Source organism: Topomyia yanbarensis, chromosome 1 (genome assembly GCF_030247195.1).
Source record: "Topomyia yanbarensis strain Yona2022 chromosome 1, ASM3024719v1, whole genome shotgun sequence".
Classification (NCBI taxonomy): domain Eukaryota; kingdom Metazoa; phylum Arthropoda; class Insecta; order Diptera; family Culicidae; genus Topomyia; species Topomyia yanbarensis.
Genome location: NC_080670.1, coordinates 171,930,126 through 171,950,904, shown reverse-complemented (window position 1 = coordinate 171,950,904; position 20,779 = coordinate 171,930,126). Strand labels below are relative to the sequence as shown.

General features: G+C 44.1%; 1 protein-coding gene across 1 annotated transcript; it reads left to right on the top strand.

The window, feature by feature from the left end:
* The first annotated feature begins 908 nt into the window (after window positions 1-908).
* LOC131681431 (arf-GAP with coiled-coil, ANK repeat and PH domain-containing protein 2) lies at window positions 909-15,807 on the top strand. Its single transcript, XM_058962227.1, has 4 exons — window positions 909-1,317; window positions 1,790-2,812; window positions 2,878-3,099; window positions 13,750-15,807. Exons 1-4 carry the CDS (start codon window positions 1,265-1,267, stop codon window positions 15,158-15,160), a joined length of 2,709 nt encoding a protein of 902 aa, XP_058818210.1. The 5' UTR covers window positions 909-1,264; the 3' UTR covers window positions 15,161-15,807.
* The last annotated feature ends 4,972 nt before the right edge of the window (window positions 15,808-20,779 follow it).

The following is a 20,779-nucleotide window of genomic DNA, read 5'->3' as shown; positions in this document are numbered from 1 at the left end:
AATGAATTTTTGAAAACTCAAACGGCCCACTCCTGAGTCGATTCCTAGTCCCACCAGGAGTAGTTGCACCAAATTTGAAGCAAATCGGACAAGTCTAGCTACTGGACCAACGTGCCTGAAGTTTGTATGGGATTTTTCGACAATTTACGTGGAGAAAACCCACTAACTCGTATTCTTGCCGTTAGGTGGCACTGTATGCATCGTATTATCACTGTAAGTGAAATTAAGAAAGATAATTTAATTGTCTACAACTTTGTCGAAGACTGCTAGTGAATCCGGCTTTGTTAAAAGAAGTTATTAAACTTTTAACGAAGTGATGTTTGAGTCAGTTTTGTATGGGGCCTGGCCGTGCATGGTTGTGTATCAGTACTCGATTCCCACGAACTATCCATTTTTGTGAAATAATAGATAGGTTGGAATACATTACATTACGAATTTCTATTTTGATGGAAAGAAATGCATTTAATCTAGCTGATTTTTAAAAATGCATCACAAGTGATATGCTCCTGGCATCGAGATCAACTTGGGAAGGAAAAAAGGAAATTGACAAAATTTACTTTGAATGGCAATTTCGAACAAACCGTAACTCGCAAATCACTGATGTTGGCAGTAAATAAAAGAGAAAAAATTTATTTATCGTTTACTGCTATTTTCTGTACTTGGCCAGTAACGGTTTGTCCGGAATTTCCTTTCAAAGAGAATTTTGACAGTTGTCTTTTAAGCCCTAATAATATGTTTGTCGAGAAATAAAGTTTTCCGTGTTTGGTATATTCATGACGTAGCAGCAAAGCAGCGGGTTTATTTCAATGCCACGAACACTACCAAACATGTATGTTCTTTCCAACCTTTGCATAAAGATGACTCATTCATAAAAACACGCCTCGTATCCCGCTATGTATCACGGTCATTTGCTTTTGACAGCACGAACTACGAAAATCGCGATACACATATCATATCGTAACTCGTCATTGCATTTAGTACAATCAATTAGTATACGATTGGTGAAAGTTTTTTGCATTTTATCCCCCATCTGTATATTATTTACGTTATCTACCGTATAGTGGAAAATTGAAACCATTAGAATTATGGATTAAGCTCAGTGTAACTATAAATTCCATAAACTCGCTTTTGTTGCGTTCCACATAGTTCCAGGTTAAATTTGTCTCGCTCATCTTCGAGTTGCTTGCATGCTCATGTTTTGGGTTGAAGAATTATTACTTGTTTTCTTTTCCTGAACATTTTGTAAATTTACCCCGATCGCAATATGACGTGTAAAATCGATTTCAGTGAGTGTTTAAAGGATTCTCCAAAGTTCAGGTATGTATTTGGGCAGATACAACTTTGCTACAACAAAAGATGACTAATCCGTGTGGGTGGGTTCATGTGTAACATGCAACACTTTATGCTGATTCTGCAAACGTAGATGAGATTCGTATTACCTTTTAAACTCATCCTTAGTTGGGTCTTAGACGACTATCCGGCACATTACGTGTTGTTCTGAAATTATTCGAGTTCCAGAAATAGCACTCGATTCAACTCGAACTGAGAACACGTCTTCGATGCGCTGATGCGTTTTGTCAATCTGTAGTATGTTGAGATTAATATTACGGCTTAGTATCATCAGTATATGGCAGCTGACTTAGCCCCACATAGACGTTGAATCTAATAAAGAACACAACCTTTGTTCACAAGCGAACGACTGATGCTCCTTAAATATCAATTTAAAACATGTTTCGTGGCTACAGAAACTTTTACCATTTATTAATAATTACTTTTTTCCCTCTTTTAGACTTCGTCTGGATCAAGAGGAAGCCGACATCGACCATTTGGAGCAAAAGTTGGAGAAAATCATCAAAATGTGCAGCCTAGCGGTGGACAGCGGCAAAGAGTACATCCGCAATCAGAGTGCTTTTGCCACATCGCTATGGGATCTGCAGAAACACTTCCAGGACGATAAATCGTCCACCAATGCGTTAGCAAAACTTATACACTGTCTGCAGGAAATGAACAAATTTCACACAACCTTGTTGGACCAGGCCAACCGAACGGTGCTGAAGAACTTGACTAGCTTTCTCAAGAAGGACGTCAAGGAAGTTAAAGACTACAAGCAGATATTTACCAAAGTTTCGGAAAATTTAGATGCAGCCGTCTATAAAAATTCTCAAGTCAGCAAAAACCGTGCGGTCGATATTGTCGAAGCGGAAAACCTACTCTCAGCAACGAAATCGTGCTTTAATCACGCCTCTCTTGACTATGTTAATTATATCACGATGCTACAGAATAGGAAGCGACACGAAATTTTATCAACTTTGTTAAGCTACATCCAAGCTTGCAGTACCTATTTCCACCAGGGATCCGATCTGTGTGAAGATTTCGGTGGATTTTTCAAAACTCTTGATGAAGAGATCAGTGTAATGCGAGGGGAGTACAATCTTCTGGACAAGCAGATGCAAAATCGACACACGTGCGTCAGCGAGTTACAGGACGACAGAACAGAGAAAAGCTTGGTGGGCGCACATTCCGTGGTTTCAAGTGTTTCCTCTGCCGGCGAATCTTCCGATCAGCGGGCCTCACAGTCTTACACCAATCGACCGTTGAATCACATGGAAGGGTACTTGTTTAAGAGAACCTCGAACGCTTTTAAAACGTGGAATCGGCGTTGGTTCTGTATGAGAGATAATCAGCTGTTCTATCGGAAAAGAACGGGCGAAGAGCTGCCAACGGTCATGGAAGAGGATTTGCGACTGTGTACGGTTAGATTGCTGTCCGATTCGGACAGGCGGTTCTGCTTCGAAGTGATCTCGCCGACCAAGTATGCTTGCCAGCGAAGAACAGGGTATAAGGATAGTCACTATTGACATTTCTGTTGGTTTCCAGGTCGCATATTCTGCAAGCTGACTCGGAAGCGATGTTGCATGCGTGGTTCAAAGCATTGCAGAAGGGAATCGATTCGGCTATTCAGTACCATAGTCCTTACAGCAACGACATGCGTGGTATTCAGAGCCAATCTCCCACAAACGAAACGAGTCCCGGCAGTCCGGGAGGTGACGGGTTTGCTGGAGGAAATAGCGGCGAGCGAAAGAAGGGTGCTAAACGAATGTAAGTATTTTTCATGCGTGGATATTGACTGTATTGTGGGTAACGAAGTCTAGGGATATCGAGGACAAGATGTTTGTGATAGTACTGTTCAGATAGTGCTAGATTATATTTGGAGCAAACCTTAGTATATCCTCTATTGCAACGGTACACATTTGACATTTCCTAAACGATGTCTTTCAGCTGTTAGTTTTTACTATGATTCTCCCTAAGATATGAAATAGAAAAAAAAATTTCCGCTGAGGAGAAAATTGGGCAAAACTATTTTTGCGAGTGAAGGGCACAAGTTATGGAATTTGCTTTTCGTCTCATCAGAATCCGACACTAACTTAGTACCAGGAATGACGATAGCGCCAAAAACGAAGACACGATTGGTGTTTCTGATTTAAAACACATTAATGACGACGGCTGCACGCCGAATATAAGAGAGCTGAACTTCTGCCATAAGCGAAACGTGTGGTGGTAAGTGTCAGGGCGAGTAACAGGAACTCTAATGAGAGTTGGGTTTTGTACTGAGCTAGTTTAAGATTAAATCTAGTGGGGTCTATTGAAGCCTCCACTTCAATAAAAACAGACAAAAGCAGCAATAACTTCAGCAACACAAAACAATTTACTCACAGATCCACAAAAAAAAAACGTTCATGGAAGCGATAAAGAAGCTGATGGATGACATTCAAGAATTCACCGATAATACAACGTCAATAAGAAACAGTGCCCTTGGATTGGAGGCAAAGGAGAATGATAACCTGTTGCAGAGTATTGGAAATGGCTAACAACTAGTAGTTTTCCGGAATTTCAGCAATTCTGGAAAGCACACCAATGAAAGCAAGATTTTACTTAATATATGTAAGACACAGAGTTATCTACAAACGATCTAAAAGCGATTATGTCGCTGACGAAAACTGAACCACACCCTGGTAGATACTCGTTGAAGTCCGGTTACAGCGCAGTGACGTCCGTAGTCGATTCTCCTGAAAGGAAGTCAGGCACGAGAGTTATAATGTGTTCCTCGAGTACGTGCTTGAAGATCCAAGCGTTCCAGAATTGCAGAGCATTCTACTCTGGTAGACACTAAGTCCGAGACGCATAGGGCTCGAGAGCAGCCCCTCCGGGTGCTGAGAGTATCGAGATGTATTAACTGACACAGTTTTTGTAGCTCGGCACTTGCAATCGGGGAGAATAGCAAATCGTATGAACCGGCGTTGGACAGTACCGGTCCCTTTAACTCCGTTCTGGTAGTACGATAGTTTAGTTCCAACCACGTACTGAAGTTATTCAGTTCACTTTGAAGAAATTTAGCATCGATTGAATCCCGTATCCGTCGAAAAATCTTCATGTTATCGATGAAGAAAAGGCGGGATCTTTGTAGTAAGATTGGAGAGTAATATTACTGGGCTAAGGTGGCTTCCTTGCGGGATGCTGCATGTAGCGAGAAATGATGCAGACAATCCCTAATGCTGATTTGGAGTTGCCTTCGTGGTTATTGGACGTACCTTTGGCTTCCAGTATAATCGTATGTGCGCTGGTGAACGTGTTAGTGCAGGTCTCCAATTTTTTTTGTTCCTCCTATAGCAGGTGATTGGCTGCGGTTATCGGATTAAACCTCCAGCGGCACACCCCATCTGGATACGTATACCTCAAAGGCTATTACGCAGGAGGTAGATAAGGAACTGTTCGCTAGCTCCAGATGAACTGTCCGTACTTTAAGACAGGGTAATAAGCAAATCTACCTTTTCACCAGGCTGCGCCCCTCTTTGGCTTTGAAGGTAGTCGACGCCGACGTACGTAAACGGCCGAACGAATGGGGTTAAGCGCTCCTCCGGAAGTGGTGTCATTCGCGGTGGCGCTGGAGCAGCTTTCTGTACCTTGCAATGCGGACAACTTCTGATAACTTTGCGTGTGAGCGTCTGAAGCTTCGGTATATAGAATCTTCGCCGTAGTTCGTGGAATAGCGTTTCCCCGTTGGCGTGACCAACCCGTCGGTAAAAGACGTTCACCACAAGAAAGGCAATACAGTAATCCCAAGGCAATACTACAGGATACTTTGCCGGAAATTGAACATGCGGTGTGTTTCCAACGCGACTATGGGAGCAGCGAACGCAGTGAACTCGGTTTTTCAACGCTGCAACCGTTGTTTAGTTAATGAATTTCTTCGCTGTACGTCTTGTGCCTGAGACCATAGAGTTTTCTCGACCTTTACGAAATCGTCTTAGTCTGGAATTTATCATCGATGTTCACTACTCCTTGTCTGCTTCCGATTCCCTATCACTCGAAGAACACATAACAGCGGTTCTCAACCCGCGGACCCCTTCGTAATCACCCAGAGTTGTTGCAGATCATCACGGCTTAACATCCATTGTGCTATCCAAAGCTCCTTCCGAGATAAATAATCTTCTTCGCGGACCTCTGGTAACTACTTCACGGCCCCCTAAAGGTCCGCGGACCCCAGGTTGAGAATCGTTGACATAGACCATTGTTCGAACTAAACGACTGCAACTTGAGAAGTTTTCGATTTGGGGGTGGGCGTAGCGTAGTTGGTAAATCGATTGCCTTGTACGCAGCACACCGGGGTTCGAGTCCCAACCCCGCACATAGGGTTAGAAATTTTTCATAAGAATTTTTTCTAACCCGAAGAGGCGAATGACCTTAAGGTTAAAACCTCTATAATCAAAATAAAAAAAAATCGATTTCTACTATCTCCTTAGTCTTTTAGAATACAGCTACCATTTCAATTTCTTCGGTTGACGCATCCACCTTTGTCGATTACTTTGGCCACTCATCTTTAGATATTAGTAGGAATCCACCTTGGAACCAACGATTCCCTGGATCGGATGATGGTACTGAATTCCACTTGATGAAGGGATGTCGTACCACTCATCTACGCTGGTGAGCGATAGAATTTCACCGATTTGGGAAGAAACAATGAAACATTGTGCAACAAGCGCGCTGCCATCATGGCAGCTTGTAGCTCCAGGAGCGGGATTAAGAGTGCATGACGTGATGTGACTTTAGTTTTTACTGCTACTAACGAACATCAGATACCGCTGTTATGTGTCATTCTCCAATAATCTACATTCGCGCATGCGGCTACGCTAGCATCTGGGAACACGCGTTCGGCTACTGCCAAAAACGTCTATAACCCAGTCCAATCGAAGCTGAATTGACCTGTTGAAGGAACCTACACTTGCTGTCCGGCGTTTCCTCAAAACGGTTGAGAACATCCTGGGAGTTACCGAATTCCAAGCCCTCTGTTGCACGCAGAAATTGTAGTTGTTTGACAAGTATTACTGCTTCCTCTACTGAGTTGACAGTGTCAACGAGGTCATCCACGAAACGGTTGTAGATTATTGCGTTTGCCGGTCTGGGATGTGATTCCGCTTGTTCGAGTGCATTTTTGTTTTAAACGAATTAAGCTGTGTACGGAGAGCTGCTTGTCCCGAACATAACAGCGTTGATCTGAAGTCATACAAAGCACTGCGACCACCTATGTTCCTCCCGGAAAAGAATTCTCTGGAAGTTTTGCGATTATCTGAGCACATTCCTATCTTACCTTCACTGAATCGAAGCAAAACCTTAATTAGCGATTTTAGTAAATCCGGGCTTTTGAGAAGCATGTCGTTGAACCTAACCCCATCAGCCTTCGCAGCCGCATCGCACACCACTCGGATTTTATTAGGTTTCTTGGAGTTCGTCGCCAGCCCTAACGGGAGATACCAAACTCGCTTAGGGTTTGTATTAGTCATCTCTTCCGATGATACTGCTTCTAGTCGTAGCTCTCGATTTGGTCGTTGATCTTTCTACACAGCTCGGAATCTTTTGCCAACCATTTTTCTAAACTCTGTTGATTGCCATTTGGTAGCTATCCGGGAAGTTCATACCGTCGTGAACGTACACGTACCAATTCTTCAAACGTATATGTTCACACATCGATGCTCGGAAGTCAGGTTTACCATTCCCTGTACTGTTAAACGTCGCAAAGTTTACGCTCGCAAACGCTTGAGTGTTTTTTTTTACAATGGAGAAGACCTTTACGTCCTAGCCCAGTACACGTGCTATTGGTAGGTGTCCAAGCTACCGCACGGGGTGTACTGGGGGCATGTCGGGCTCGAATGGTGACGCTGCCATTAATACCGACTAAACTCCATTGGGCTCCGTCATCGTTCCTCCCAGGAACTACCTCTCGGTATTACTCGGTTCATACGTCCTGTATGAGGCTTACTTGGGTGCTCTCTCTATCGCACTGTACGCGATGGACGCTTCCAGAACGATCGAGCAACGCGTCATAGTGGCGTGCGCTGATTGGCTAGAGCAGTGAACGAGCCATTATATAAACCCGCGAGATGCGATTCCCTATTCATTCAGTGTTGTGCCATTAACAAGTAAACATCAAGAATAAAGGCAAAAGAAAAAACAATCTTTCATTCGCGAGAGAGAAAATCCATCGAGCAGCAGAGTAGAGCCAGCCTGGTCAACACGGCGACCAGAAGCAGCTTGCGAGAAAGTGTATTACTCAGCATCGGTCAGCGAGAGCCCCACCCAGCGAGCGTGCTGTTTTTTTTAACTTCCTCTTTCGTCGCGAACTATCGAGACGATTAGAGAACGTGGTGTGTCTGGTATTGCTGATATTACCATCGGCGTCGTACCTGTGCGGCTGGTGTGAGGATTGAAACGAACGATTTGGTCAACAGGGCGACCAGCGTTTCATCCTTGATAAGTAAAGAATTAAATTTGAAGTTTCCATTCTAAGTGAGGTGTTTTTCCGCTGTAACTGTGGTGTGCACAGCTATACGAAATTCATCGTGTATGCTACTGGTGACTGTGACGTGCACAGTACCTGGTGGATCATACGTCGTGCGCTGGCAGCTGTGGTGTTGTCTGTCGGCGGCCCTACCTAGCGCTGGTGGCTGTGGTGTGCACAGTTATCGGTTATTTTGCATCGTACTACTGGAGCTGTGATGTGCATGGTGTCCGGTGGTTTGATAAGTGTGTGAAACAAAACACGCACCTTGATTCACTCTCAAACACTCCACATGAGGCTGACTTTTGTGCTCACCTTTTTCGTTCCTTGCGAGGCTGACTTGTATGCTCGCCTTTTTCATTCCTTGCTAGGCTTACTTTTGTGCTAGCCTCTACCATACCATGTGAGGCTGACTTTTGTGCTCACCCTTAACATACCGTGTGAGATTGACTTGGATGCTCACCCTTTCACTCCTCTGCCACGCCACGAGGCATCGATAGCTAAATTCCAACATACTACGCTACGACCCTCCCATCTTGGCATGAGGCAGTCCACTTATACGCCTATACACTCGCTCTTCTGCCTTGCTTCGGGGTGGCTGGGTTTACCCTTTACGCGGTTGCCAGTCGCTGCGCCAAACCTACCTCAGCATGAACAGACCATTCACTCCCTTTTTTGCGATCGGCCTTTTTCGCTCCAACTAACCAATCACTAGTTAGCCGTGCCCGTCGTCTGTTGCTCGGTTCGCCAGATTACCTGTAGCCTACAGGCAATCTGGGTTGTAGCAGCCGAGAGTTCCACTTCTCCACCGATTGACACATCCGCTGAATAAGTGTATCAGGGGTTGTGTCCCAGCCACAGACGTCAAGCATTGCTCTTCTTTCAACGTCGAACCGAGGACATACGAACAGTATGTGTTCGGCTGTTTCGTCTACACCTGGGCAGTCCGGGCAGGCTGGGACCTCCGCGTGCCCGAACCTGTGGCGGTACTGTCGGAAACAGCCATGGCCTGACAGGAATTGTGTCAGGTGGAAGTGAACTTCCCCATGGGGTCTTCCCACCCAGCTCGATATGTTAGGTATCAGCCTGTGGGTCCACCTACCTTTCGAAGAGTTATCCCACTCACGCTGCCATCTGGCGACCAAGGTCACCCTGGTGCGCTCGCGGGCTCCTCTATTTCCACGTAGCTCGAAGCACTCTTCATCTTCCCGAATGACCAGCCCGACTGGCATCGTGCTCGCTATCACGCTGGATGCATCGTGTGATACCGTGCGGTAGGCAGATATCACTCTGAGGCACATCACACGGTAGGTGCTCTCCAGTTTCTGTAGGTAACTGGTTACCCTCAGTACTCTTGACCATGACGGGCCGCCGTACCTGAGGATAGATACGGCAACGCCTGCCAGTAACCTACGTCTACTGGCGCACACCTTTGAGCTGTTGGACATCATCCTCGATAGAGCTGCAACAGCAGTCGATGCTCTCTTGTATGTATAGTCGACATGGCTGCCGAAGGTCAGCTTTTCGCCTATAATGACTCCGAGAGACTTCAGACTTCGCTGTGAAGTGATCGCAACTTCTCCCACATGGATAACTGCATGTTGTGCCAACTTGCGGTTGTTGACGATAACTACCTCCGTCTTATGATGAGCGAGCTCCAGGCTCATCCATTCATCCACCGTGTTGATCGCGTGTTCTGCGGTTAGTTTTACCGGTTAGTTCGGAATTTTCGGAACCGATTATCACAAACTTAGTCTTAAATGAAAGGTACAACGTTGCCATCGGCTGCAATTGAATTTTTTTTTGGATTTGACTTCTAGTTCCTGAACTACAGGATGATGAGTACGATCACGCAGAAAATCCCGATTTCAACGGATACTGCGATTAATGTATAAAGGTGAATTTTTTCCAAAAATGTGACCACAACTGCTTGGATTTGTAGTTCTATGTCACTAACAGTCATTCAAAGTCTCTTTGGTCACATTGACCACCATCGACGGATCCGGAAGCCCAGGCGGAAGTATCCAAGAATAATAATTACATCGGTTTCTCGGAGATGGCTAGACCGATCAAACCAAATTTAAATGAAAGCTTTACTACCCCGTAAACTGCTATTAAATTTAATTCTGATCCGACTTACGGCTCCAGCGTTGCGGGTTGTGGCATGCGGTCACATAGAAAATTCCGACTCAAAATGATACCTCGATGAAGGCAAAAAGGTAAAAATTTCGCTAAATGAATATATCTTTGTGTCAAACAACTTGCATTAGCCGTTCTAGGTCACTGACGGTTAACCGAAGTCTCGTCGACCGCATTGACCATCATAGACAGTTCCGGAAGTGCCCCGGAAGAATCGCCACCTATAAAAATTAACAAACTTACATCAGTTTATCGGGGATGGTTCGGACGATCTTCACAACTTAGATCTGGGACTAAGTTGTGAAGATCGTCCCAACCATCCCCCGAAAGCTATATAATCGCCATACATGTCTATAAAATTTCGTGCGGTTCGGTTATATAGTTCCGGAAATATAGATCGAACCCTCCGGTCACATATGAAATTCCCACATAAGCCGGAACAATTTTTTTTCTTAAGGGGACTACATGAAGTTTCAGAAATCGTAGCATCGTACTTTCGATGCCAAATATCTCCAAAATGCGTGAAACGACTACCCGTCGATTTGAATCCGTTTCCGAAGTTACGACTTTAACCTACAAAAAGACAAGAAATCTCAGAGGCCCGGCCGGTTACTGTTCTCTAGTTTCAATTAACATATAATTTGAAATATAAATAATCGAATGTTTTCGGGGCTTCGATTCTCTCACTGATAAAACGACAAAAAAGAGGCTTACGATTTCGTTGGGTCTTAGGAGTGATGCTTCTTGAAGTCACAATTATTTGACATTGGCCATACACCTAGAAAAAATCGTGTAAATTCACATATCCTGACCCCGGCATATACGAGCATAAAAAATGACTTACTTTTAAGTTTGATTTTAATTTTACATGACGTTATATTTCGTAAATCACGTTTGTTCTGAATGACAGATAGTGTAATTTTATGTCATTACGCATGTAATGTATATGTTTCATGTGAAATTAAACGGTGCACGGTTATATTTCGTCATTTCGTGAATTACGGTTTGTTAAATTCTATCATGCTTGCAATTACGTCAATGATAAAATTCATATTTTTCGATATGCATCTACGACGGTTCCTGAGTTCACAGAAGTAGGAACTGAATAAGAAAATTTAAAAATCGAATTTATATTTTTGATGCCAAATGTCTTTAAAATGCATGGAACGTCGAAATTTGACGAAATCTCGAAAAAACAGTCGACCAAGATTGACTTTTTTGCATTTTGGCAATTTTTTGCCTTTGCTTTTCTCATATAGAAAGGTTATGCAATCACTCTGAAAATCGTCAACCTAATTTTCTTTCGACTGACAGGAACCCTAGGACGTTGCACTGGGGTACAAATGTACCCCACACCTTCTTTGGACCCGTGTGAAAACGAGAATTCGGCATTTACCGACCTGGGACCCTCACCATAATTCAATTTAGAGTTCCTAGTAAGAGTAGAAAAAGGTGGTTTGCTTATAGCCTTTGTGGAAGCAGGTGTCAAAGTTGGCGTGGGGTACATTTCGCGGTATTTTCCAAAACACGATTTTTAAACTTTCGCTCTTCAAAATAATTGCACTTTTTCAAAAATATCGAAATTCCATTTTGTACCGTTTCAAGACCATTCTTTGAACTTTTAGAATCATTTGTTTTTTCTTCAAGTCGGTTCAAAATTCGCAAAATTGTGGTAAGCGATTTTTTCATTTTTTATTTTGTTCAAACCAATTTATGTATCATTGATTCAATAAATTCCTTACTTTCACTTACACAGCTGTTTTCGAAATTTAAAAACGATGAAAGTGATGTATTATACACTTCTTTTGTTTGCATTTTTACCTGCGAAAAATGCGATCAAACGCGTGGGGTACCTTTATACCCCAGTGCAACGTTCTAGGGTGGAAAACGTAAGTGCAGCGTTCTAGGGTTAAGAATGTAATAGACATTTCCACAATTATATTGAACATAATCGGTCATGGAGTCATAGTTTGAAGAAATGAGAAAGCCAGAATTGCACCGTTAGGTGGATTAAAACAGGTTTTTTTAAATTTCCAAGACTAAGTATTGAAAAAACATTTTTAGTTCGTTTTCTTTTAGGACAATAACATATCCAAACCCATGAGACTAGTACGACTTTATAGGTTGCTTATAGGACTCACTATAGTTTGCAAATAAAACATGGAATTGCAAGTTGCTAGCGGATTGCAAATGTACCAGATCAAGCTGCGTGCGGTGCTGTCCCGGTTAACAATAAGGCGAACGAACTTGTTTGTAGATACGTAATTTAGTAGGACAACTGTCAGTTTGTTAAATGAATTGAATTGTTTTTTTTTATTTAAAAGTAAATCATAATTGATGTTTAAAAACAGTATGATTGTACTCTCAAGAACACCCGCTTTCAAAACATATGAAAAACGGAGACATTTTTTTCAAATTAACGAACTCTATTCTTCTAAACCAAATAAATGATTTGGACCTCATTTGACATCGATAAAATCGAAAAGAGACAGTACGTATAGATTATTTAAAGAAACAAAAAGCTCCGAGAGCTCGCAGGCTGGATTTTCCACAAGACCGCAACAACTATGGGCGTGAACTTCGTTTAGCAAAAAAAAAGTTCAGTTCAACAAGAAATAAATGAATGTGCTGGCGACTTCAAAAACCTCTGCAAATGTTTATCAAACCAGGAGATGAAAAATTCAAATTACGTAATTGTTTTTGATTATTTGAACGAGGTGTATTCTGACGTTAAGTTAAGCAGAAAACATAACTAGTTTTTTTTTATCAAGAGAGATGAAGAGATTCACGAAGCCATTCCACCATCTACAGGGCGACTAATGGAGGAAAGTGATATAATCGTAAATCAGTTTTGTGTTTTCAAGCCTATCAGTATGCTTAAACTTAAGGAAATTGTATCGGACCTTAAAAATTGGTCGGGGACCGACAATGTTACTAAGCGGGTGCTGGTCGATGCGATTGACATAATTGCTGAATTGAACTATTATGAGTTATTAACGAGTCATTCCGGCATGGTGTTTTTTTCTGGAAGCGTGGAAGACGGCGGTCGTAATTATAGTTCCAAATGCATTACGAACAGAAGATCACAGGCCGATACATATGCTACCGATCTACCAGAAAGATTTAGAGACGACCGTTAAAGAACAATTGATGGGTTATGTAGATAGTGCTGGTATACTGTTGTGTGAACAATCAGAATTCCGGAAAAATTCGTGTGAAACAGCGCTTAATTTATTATTGTTGAAATGAAGTAGCCCATAGAGAATGGAAAGTTTTCTTGGCAGTAACATAAATCTTGAGTGGAGAGAATTCTGCTAGGCTGGATGAAGAATCCAAGTTAGTCTTGGATTATAATCAATTTTGAACAACATCAGATGATGCTTTATGCTGCTCTCAACTCCTATTCGACAGTATTCATGACGCCACACGCGCTACGGTTTGGTAAGGCCAGACTAATGTCGAAGGGGGTCAATTAAGTATGTCCGGCTAACAAGCGGCAGTTTTTCTTGTTTTGTTTTGAGCCAATTTCAATTTACTATTTACAATACGAATCTAAATAATGAAACTGAAACTTGTAGAATTGGTTAACAGTCGGTGCCTGCTTGTAGAAGAAATTGTTGTTCTATATGGTTAAGACACATGCAATTTTATAATCCCTGCGAAACGTCATAAATCTCGATTTGGTTACCTACAATCGCATGCCTGTGTAGTGTTTGTACTATGAGAGTTACCTTCATGCTTCTGCTAAATAATCAAAATTACGGTTTATTTTTCAGCAATTGGACTCAGATTCTCAAGATTCCGGGCAACTCTCGGTGCTGCGACTGTGGAAATGCGGATCCGAAATGGGCATCTATCAACCTTGGAATAACGCTGTGCATCGCGTGCTCGGGAGTGCACCGTAGCTTGGGAGTGCACTACAGTAAGGTACGTTCGCTAACGTTGGATATGTGGGAGCCGGAGATTCTTCGGGTTATGATTGAACTGGGCAACGATGTTATTAATCGAGTTTACGAAGCAAATTGCGCCAAAGTTAATCGGTTTGATCGAGCCACGGATAATTGTGAAATATCGGTCCGCGAAGCTTGGATAAAGGCCAAATATATCGATCGAATGTTCGTGCTGCCGTTGGATAGTAGTAGCGCTTTAGGACTGGATCCTACACCGACAAGTACTTCCTCCTCAACGCTGTCATTCAAAAGTTTGGACAATGATAGCTCGAAATATCCGGAAAAGTGGAGTATCAAAAAGTTGAGACGAAGGAGTTATCGCAAGCTGCTGCGAAAGAAAAAGGATGACGCGGATGGCGAAACCTCATTAAGCAGCGCACAGGCTGATATTGATCCGGATGCGGATGAGAAAGATGTGAACCTGAACATTCCAAAAAAGTTTTCCGATATTTTACTGATCGGAGAGAATATTATCGAAAACAACCACAATCTGACAGATGAGAATCTATTACTGCTCAACTCGGACCAAGAATCTACCAGTGGCGAAGAGGATAACGCCATCATGGAGTGTGAGGAATTTGAAAAACTAAATCCAAATTTTCTTCTGTACAAGGCAGCATGCGGACATAACTTGCCAGTAATGTGTCAAGCAATGGCTTTGGGAGCGGACAAGAACTGGCGGAACCCTGATGAGCTTGACAGAACTGCTTTGCATGCTGCAATCCTGTCAGGTTCAGTTATGTCCTGTGAATTTCTACTCCTCAACGGCTGCAACATTAATGCAATCGATCGCAACGGATATACTGCTCTACATTTAGCAACGGAGCACAGTTCCACCGCTCAAGCATATCTGCTACTCAAACATAAGGCCAAATATGATATCGTGAGCATCGATGGTAAACTACCGATTGATATTGCCGTTGAAAAAACCGATGCCGACATCGTAACACTGCTTAGATTAGCTCAGCTGAACGACGAAATCGGTCCCGGTGAAGACGGTGACAATTATTCCGGTGGAGACTCCACCTATGCTGCTGTGATGAACGATTTCTCTCACCTGACTAGCATTCAACCGCAGCGGCTGCAACGAAATCGATCAAACCTTACGCCAGGAGGGACACCGGCCGATGCCAGTATCAGTTCGATTGCTTCGTCTTCCACTAGCAGTACCTCCACGGTTATCCCAGCGAGAACGACAACCGTCACCGATCTGGATGCCGAAGGGGACGGGAACTAGGTTGTGTTTGATTGGTTGAGTTGTGAAATAAGCCTATGAGCTTCCGAAACAACGCGTAGGACTGAAAAACAGTCCCTGGTGAATCTGTACTTATAGCATTTAGGAATATGGATCACGTGATATCGATTATGATGCAAAAGTTTAAAAATTAGCTAGAAAGTTTGCCGCTTCCTCAATTCTTCAGCAGTATTTACTGTCTCCAAGAGATATTTTTAGTGATTGTTCGATCTATCAAAACGTTGTTTCGTTTCAGCAACATTTTCTCACCCGATCATTCCACTATATTGCCGGAAAATGAACCAATCCTCCATTTCAGTTTTAGAACATTATCTTTTAAATAATATTTAGCCTTAAAACGCCAAACTTGCGCTATATAATCTACATAATTTAAACAATACTGGTTAAAGCTAGCATCTCTATTATTATATATTAAACCAATGAGCACGAAATTCTATTGACAATGTAAATGAAGTCGTTGAATATATTTGTTAAGTTTCACATCCTGTTGGGAAATCGATTTCCAACAAAATGCCTGCGGGAATCTCTTGAAAAGAAAACAACTGAACCGTTAAACTATTTATTGAACAGTATTTGTTCGAATTTATGCTTTTTATGGAAAAAACTATATGTAATAGAGGCGGGGTACACGAACAATACAGGGGTGTTGATCGACAGAACTTTTATCATTTTATATTGCAAGTTGGATACCCGAATAACTACTAAATAAGTGATCCGTACGTTGTAGTTCTCCAAAAAACCGCGGCCTGAAAACTGTGCCCTGCACATTATGCTTCATCACTGACACGGATCCAAATGTAACAATCCACTGAGTACCCTAGACAGAAAACAGTACATAATATTTACCTTATTTAAAAATTTACTATAAATATAGACATTATAAAGGAAAACAAGCAGTTACAACATTTCTCATGTGAAATCCTTTCTACTACCTAAATGTCTACACAGTAGGATGGTTACACTTTATTCATCAGTTCCATAAAGCCTTACACACTACGTACGGGGAATACAGTCCTTTAGTTGGCGAAGCTATTGCCGAAGAGGTCAATGGTTCCAGAGGCCCGATCGCTCGTCCATTGGGAGTGGAGATAACGGTAGCAATATAAACCCGAACTCAGATTACTATCTTCAATTGGTACCTCGTCTTCTGGTTGGAGAGCCTGCTTCATTTGACGAACTGAGGCCCTATTCGCACAGTCGCGACGTGACTGCGTAAAACGGATCCCTGATATTCACAATGATATAAGGCGCAGCAACATTCCCATTGAAGTCAGGCAAGACTGGACCAGAGGTAAAATTAAAGGCGAAACTAAAAAACGTTTTGGTGGAATCGGGATAAGAAGAGGAAGACGATTATTCTGAAGGAAGCGATGGATGATGGATTCGAAAGTGACGATACTTCCCTTTTTGAGTGTATTTATTTTATTTGAAAGTTTTTAACCTTATAGGCCATTCAGAATAAAAGAAAAAGTAATTGACATCGGATTGATGATTTATAAATTATTATTACACGAGTATTGTTGCTGGTATGTTGTTCCTGGATAAGCGTTGCGGTCAGTTCTGTCACAGATGGTCAAGTAGTTCCGCGTCCTTAAGAAAGGGTAACATCACTTTCACCCGGGCGGGGCCGTTGGTGAGGATCTCTCTGACGGAAAGCGGTAATTTATAGTGCTACCAGAGGTCGTCGAACTCCGGACAGTTCTCTGAACCACGACAGTGCTCGGAGTTCTCTTCTATCGGTCCGATCTGTCCAGCAGTCGAGTGAGCCTTCTGACGCGCTGAAGGTGCCCAGTACTGCCACCAGCTGGCCCAGTATATCAGCGGCCGGGTCAAGTCGGGTGACACATCGGTGGGCGTGTCTCCCCTTGCCCACTAGGCGATCAACTCTTTTATTGCCGTCGATGCTACGGTGATCGGGGACCCAGCAAATTGTGAGTGGGTCATATTCGGCTTCGATAGCCTGGATGAAAGGGTGGCTGGATTACCCCGCCTTGAGAACGGAAATGGCTGACAGGTTCCAACAGCACAACAACGGGTGTATCTTCCGGTTTCTGAATCGTAGCAAGCGCGATAGCCGACGCCTCAGCAGTGAACACCGAGCATGGCCCCGGAAGGCGAAGGGAGAACCTTTTCTTAATTCCGCTTACTCTTATTTCAACCGGAGCCTTCAGTGAATATCCGCACGTGATTTCTATACCTGGTGGCCATCAGTCGGTTGTATTTACTTCTGGCTTCCCCACCGGCGGCGCCGACTATCAATTATATAGACAAACTTGTGTCCAGGTTGGGTCCACGGTCGTGCCAGGCCTGGTCGCGAACTCGGTGTAAACGGGCGATCGGTGGCAGATCAACGTCTGTGTATTTCCGGTAAATCTCGTTGACTGTCTATAGTAGGAAGCAGTCCTATCCGGCTGTACGCTCCAAACATTCCAATGCGCTCCTGGCGGCGATGAGTGCAACCGCCCAACGAGGGGGAAGAATTTCGGACTTCACGCAGGTTACTTCAGCAGGCATACTGGCAAGCAGGCCAGAAGCAGTGCGAATTGTCCCGTAGTATAGGAGGCTCAAAATATTGATGAATTCCTGTAGCGCATACGTTTAAATTCTGTACAAGATCTAAAAGTAAGCATGAATCTAGCGTTAGCAATAGTGTAGACAGTCTTTGCAATTAATGTCTTCACCGGCTGACTCTAATCGCCAATCAATAAGCCCCCCGTATGACAACAAGTCAATGTCACGTCAGTTCAGTGGAAACAAAAATGTTGCTGGGTCAAGTCGGGTGACACATCGGTGGGCGTGTCTCCCCTTGCCCGCTAGGCGATCAACTCTTTTATTGCCGTCGATCCTACAGTGAACGGGGACTCAGCAAATTGTGAATGGGTCATATTCGGCTTCGATAACCTGGATGAAAGGGTGGCTGGATTACCCCGACTCGAGAACGGAAATGGCTGGCAGATTCCGACAGCAAAACAACGGGTGTATCTTCCGGTTTCTGAATCGTAGCAAGCGCGATAGCCGACGCCTCAGCTGTGAACCCCGAGCATGGCCCCGGAAGGCGAAGGGAGAACCTTTTCTTAATTCCGCTTACTCTTATTCCAACCAGATTGTATTAATTAGTTGCAACCGGCTCCGGCAGTCATCTTTGACCCGTCGAAAATGTGGCGCGAAAGTAAAGCGACGGTCCACGGTTATCCCCAGGATCGGGTGACATGTCAAAGCCGACTGATATAGCCCATCGACCCACTTCAGACGGCTTTAAGCTTACGACGAGTTCGTCCGACGATCCTTCCAATCGCGACCAGCACGATGTTATTGGCGTAAATAAAAGTATAGATCCCCGCCGCCAGGCTGATGAACTCTTTGTTCATGGGTACCAGGAATAGTGTGACGACGAGGACCGATCCCTGGAGGATCACCTTGTCCTTCGAAAAGGCGTCAGATCGGGCACCTTCGATTTCCACGCGGAAGGTACGGTTTGACAGATAGTCGCTCAGGGAGTTCATGTTTCCGGTGTCTTCCAGTTGGCCAGCTGTTGCAGTACACCGTGACACCACACGGTATTATATGGTCGGTGTTAAGTTAGATCGGACTAAGTGACAAAATATTAATTCGAGAAAAACGAGTTTAAAGTTTGAATCGCAGCATCCTTTACATTATGATTGAAAATTAATTTTTGCCATAATTCTTGTTTATTGTTACATATTTCAAATCTAGCAAAAGTCAAAAGCAAACGAATGTAGTTGACGATATTCTTTATCCAGTGCTATCATTATCTCATTTTTTGATGTTTTGCGACTTAGTCCGGTCTGACTTAATACCGACCATATGCCTTCACCACGTAGAATATAGCGATGTCGGCATGCCAGCCGTCGGTTATAGTATATCGTACCAACTCTCCAAAGCTGTCGAAGTTGTTGATCCAAAAATTTACCCTCCTCCAGTAGCTCCATCAACCGTCTGTTGAGTCAACAGTGTTGACCATTCGATTGATCGTCTTAGCGAAGCAAGGGAGCAGACTGATGGGGCGGGAATCGTCCAGCGTTCTATTCCTCTGACCTCGTTTTGGGATGGAGAGCTAGCCACTCCAAACTCGATTAATACTGTTCAATTTCGCCCGTTTGGCTACCGGCGGGGAATGTCGTAGTAGATGGTAGCCAACGTCATCCAATCCGGCAGACTCTCCGTGTACCGATTCTGATACCACACAAAGCTCACTTCCGGCGAAAGACTTGGCCTGAGTAGGATTCAAAACTCACGAAGCTGGTCTCACTCCTTTGCTTGATTCGCATGAACGCAGATGGGAGAGCGACGTCTGCAGACAGCGAAAAGAAGCGCCTGTGTAGCTCGTTGCCGATCGTCGTGCACCCGGTAACGGCAATAACACAGCCACGATTAACTCTCCGCCGCTCTTATGTCGAGGAGTCTGGGGAGATTCCTTCCAGAAAACGGATCCAGCTGATTCAAACGCTTTTCGTTTCTGAACTTATCAGTTCTCTGGCTTCGGTGCGGATCGTCCATAGAAGTGTTCTTCGGTACCTGCAGCGCAGACTGGCGTGCCCTTATGGCTCTCTCGACCTCTAAGTACCACCTGTCGAGGAGGGTGCCCACCTGTCCTGGGGATGCAGGTAACGGCCCGGTTAAATAAGCTGGTGAGCTCGTCCGGGGTTTGACTGGTTCCGATTTATTAGATCGTCGACGGTCTCCTCATAGCCCGATCGTAGGCCTTCAGCGGATTTTAGCAAGTGGTTTTTGGCAGTACGTAACTTGGATAGGAAAGTGGTCATTGTTGCTGGGTCAGCGAGATCAGTCAATCCACTAAATGCTGCCAGCACATCCGAGCAAATAGTGACGTCGATAGTCGGTTCAATCTGTCCACGGAGAAATATCGAACTGCCGTCGTTGAGAATAACGGCGTCGTCATTTTCGACTACTTCAGTAATGTCGCTTCCTCTCCTATTGCATCTACGTGAACCCTACATCGTGTGGTACCCGTTTACATAACCCATGATTATTCATGGGGTCTCAACTTGGTCAATGAGCCGCTGAAGTTTGCAGCCCACATTCCGAGTACCCCGCCGGGAATATAGAGGGATACGACGGTGCACTGGGCTGGATATTCGATCCTCCTAGCGACGGCTATTAGTTCGGTATTCAAAGTATAAATCGGGATGGCACATTGACCCGGGCGGTCAGACCCACTGTCTGGTAGATGTTATCCCCACTGGCGGCCTCCCACGAATACCGCTGTTTAAACCATGATGCCAGGTTCATCTGATCCCGTATATGCGTCTCCTGCCGGTCCAAACAGATGGGCAATGATGTTTGGCAGGTCACTTAGGCATTCTCACAGTTGAAGTGAAGTGTAGACAATGGTAGGTTCATTTCCGCTGCCACCTTCTCCACAGACCGCTATTCCATTCAAAGCTTGTTTGAGAGACGTGGAGGGGTTTCCACAACCTCTGACGGACGCTGTTGTGAATTATTCTGTACAACGAGTTTACCTGGGGAGACATCGGGTCTTTCGCACCAGCAGCCGCCGGGTCGCATTGCAGCGGGGCGGATCTTTCCCGGACGGGGCCAGCGGGCGCTCGTGTTCTTGCC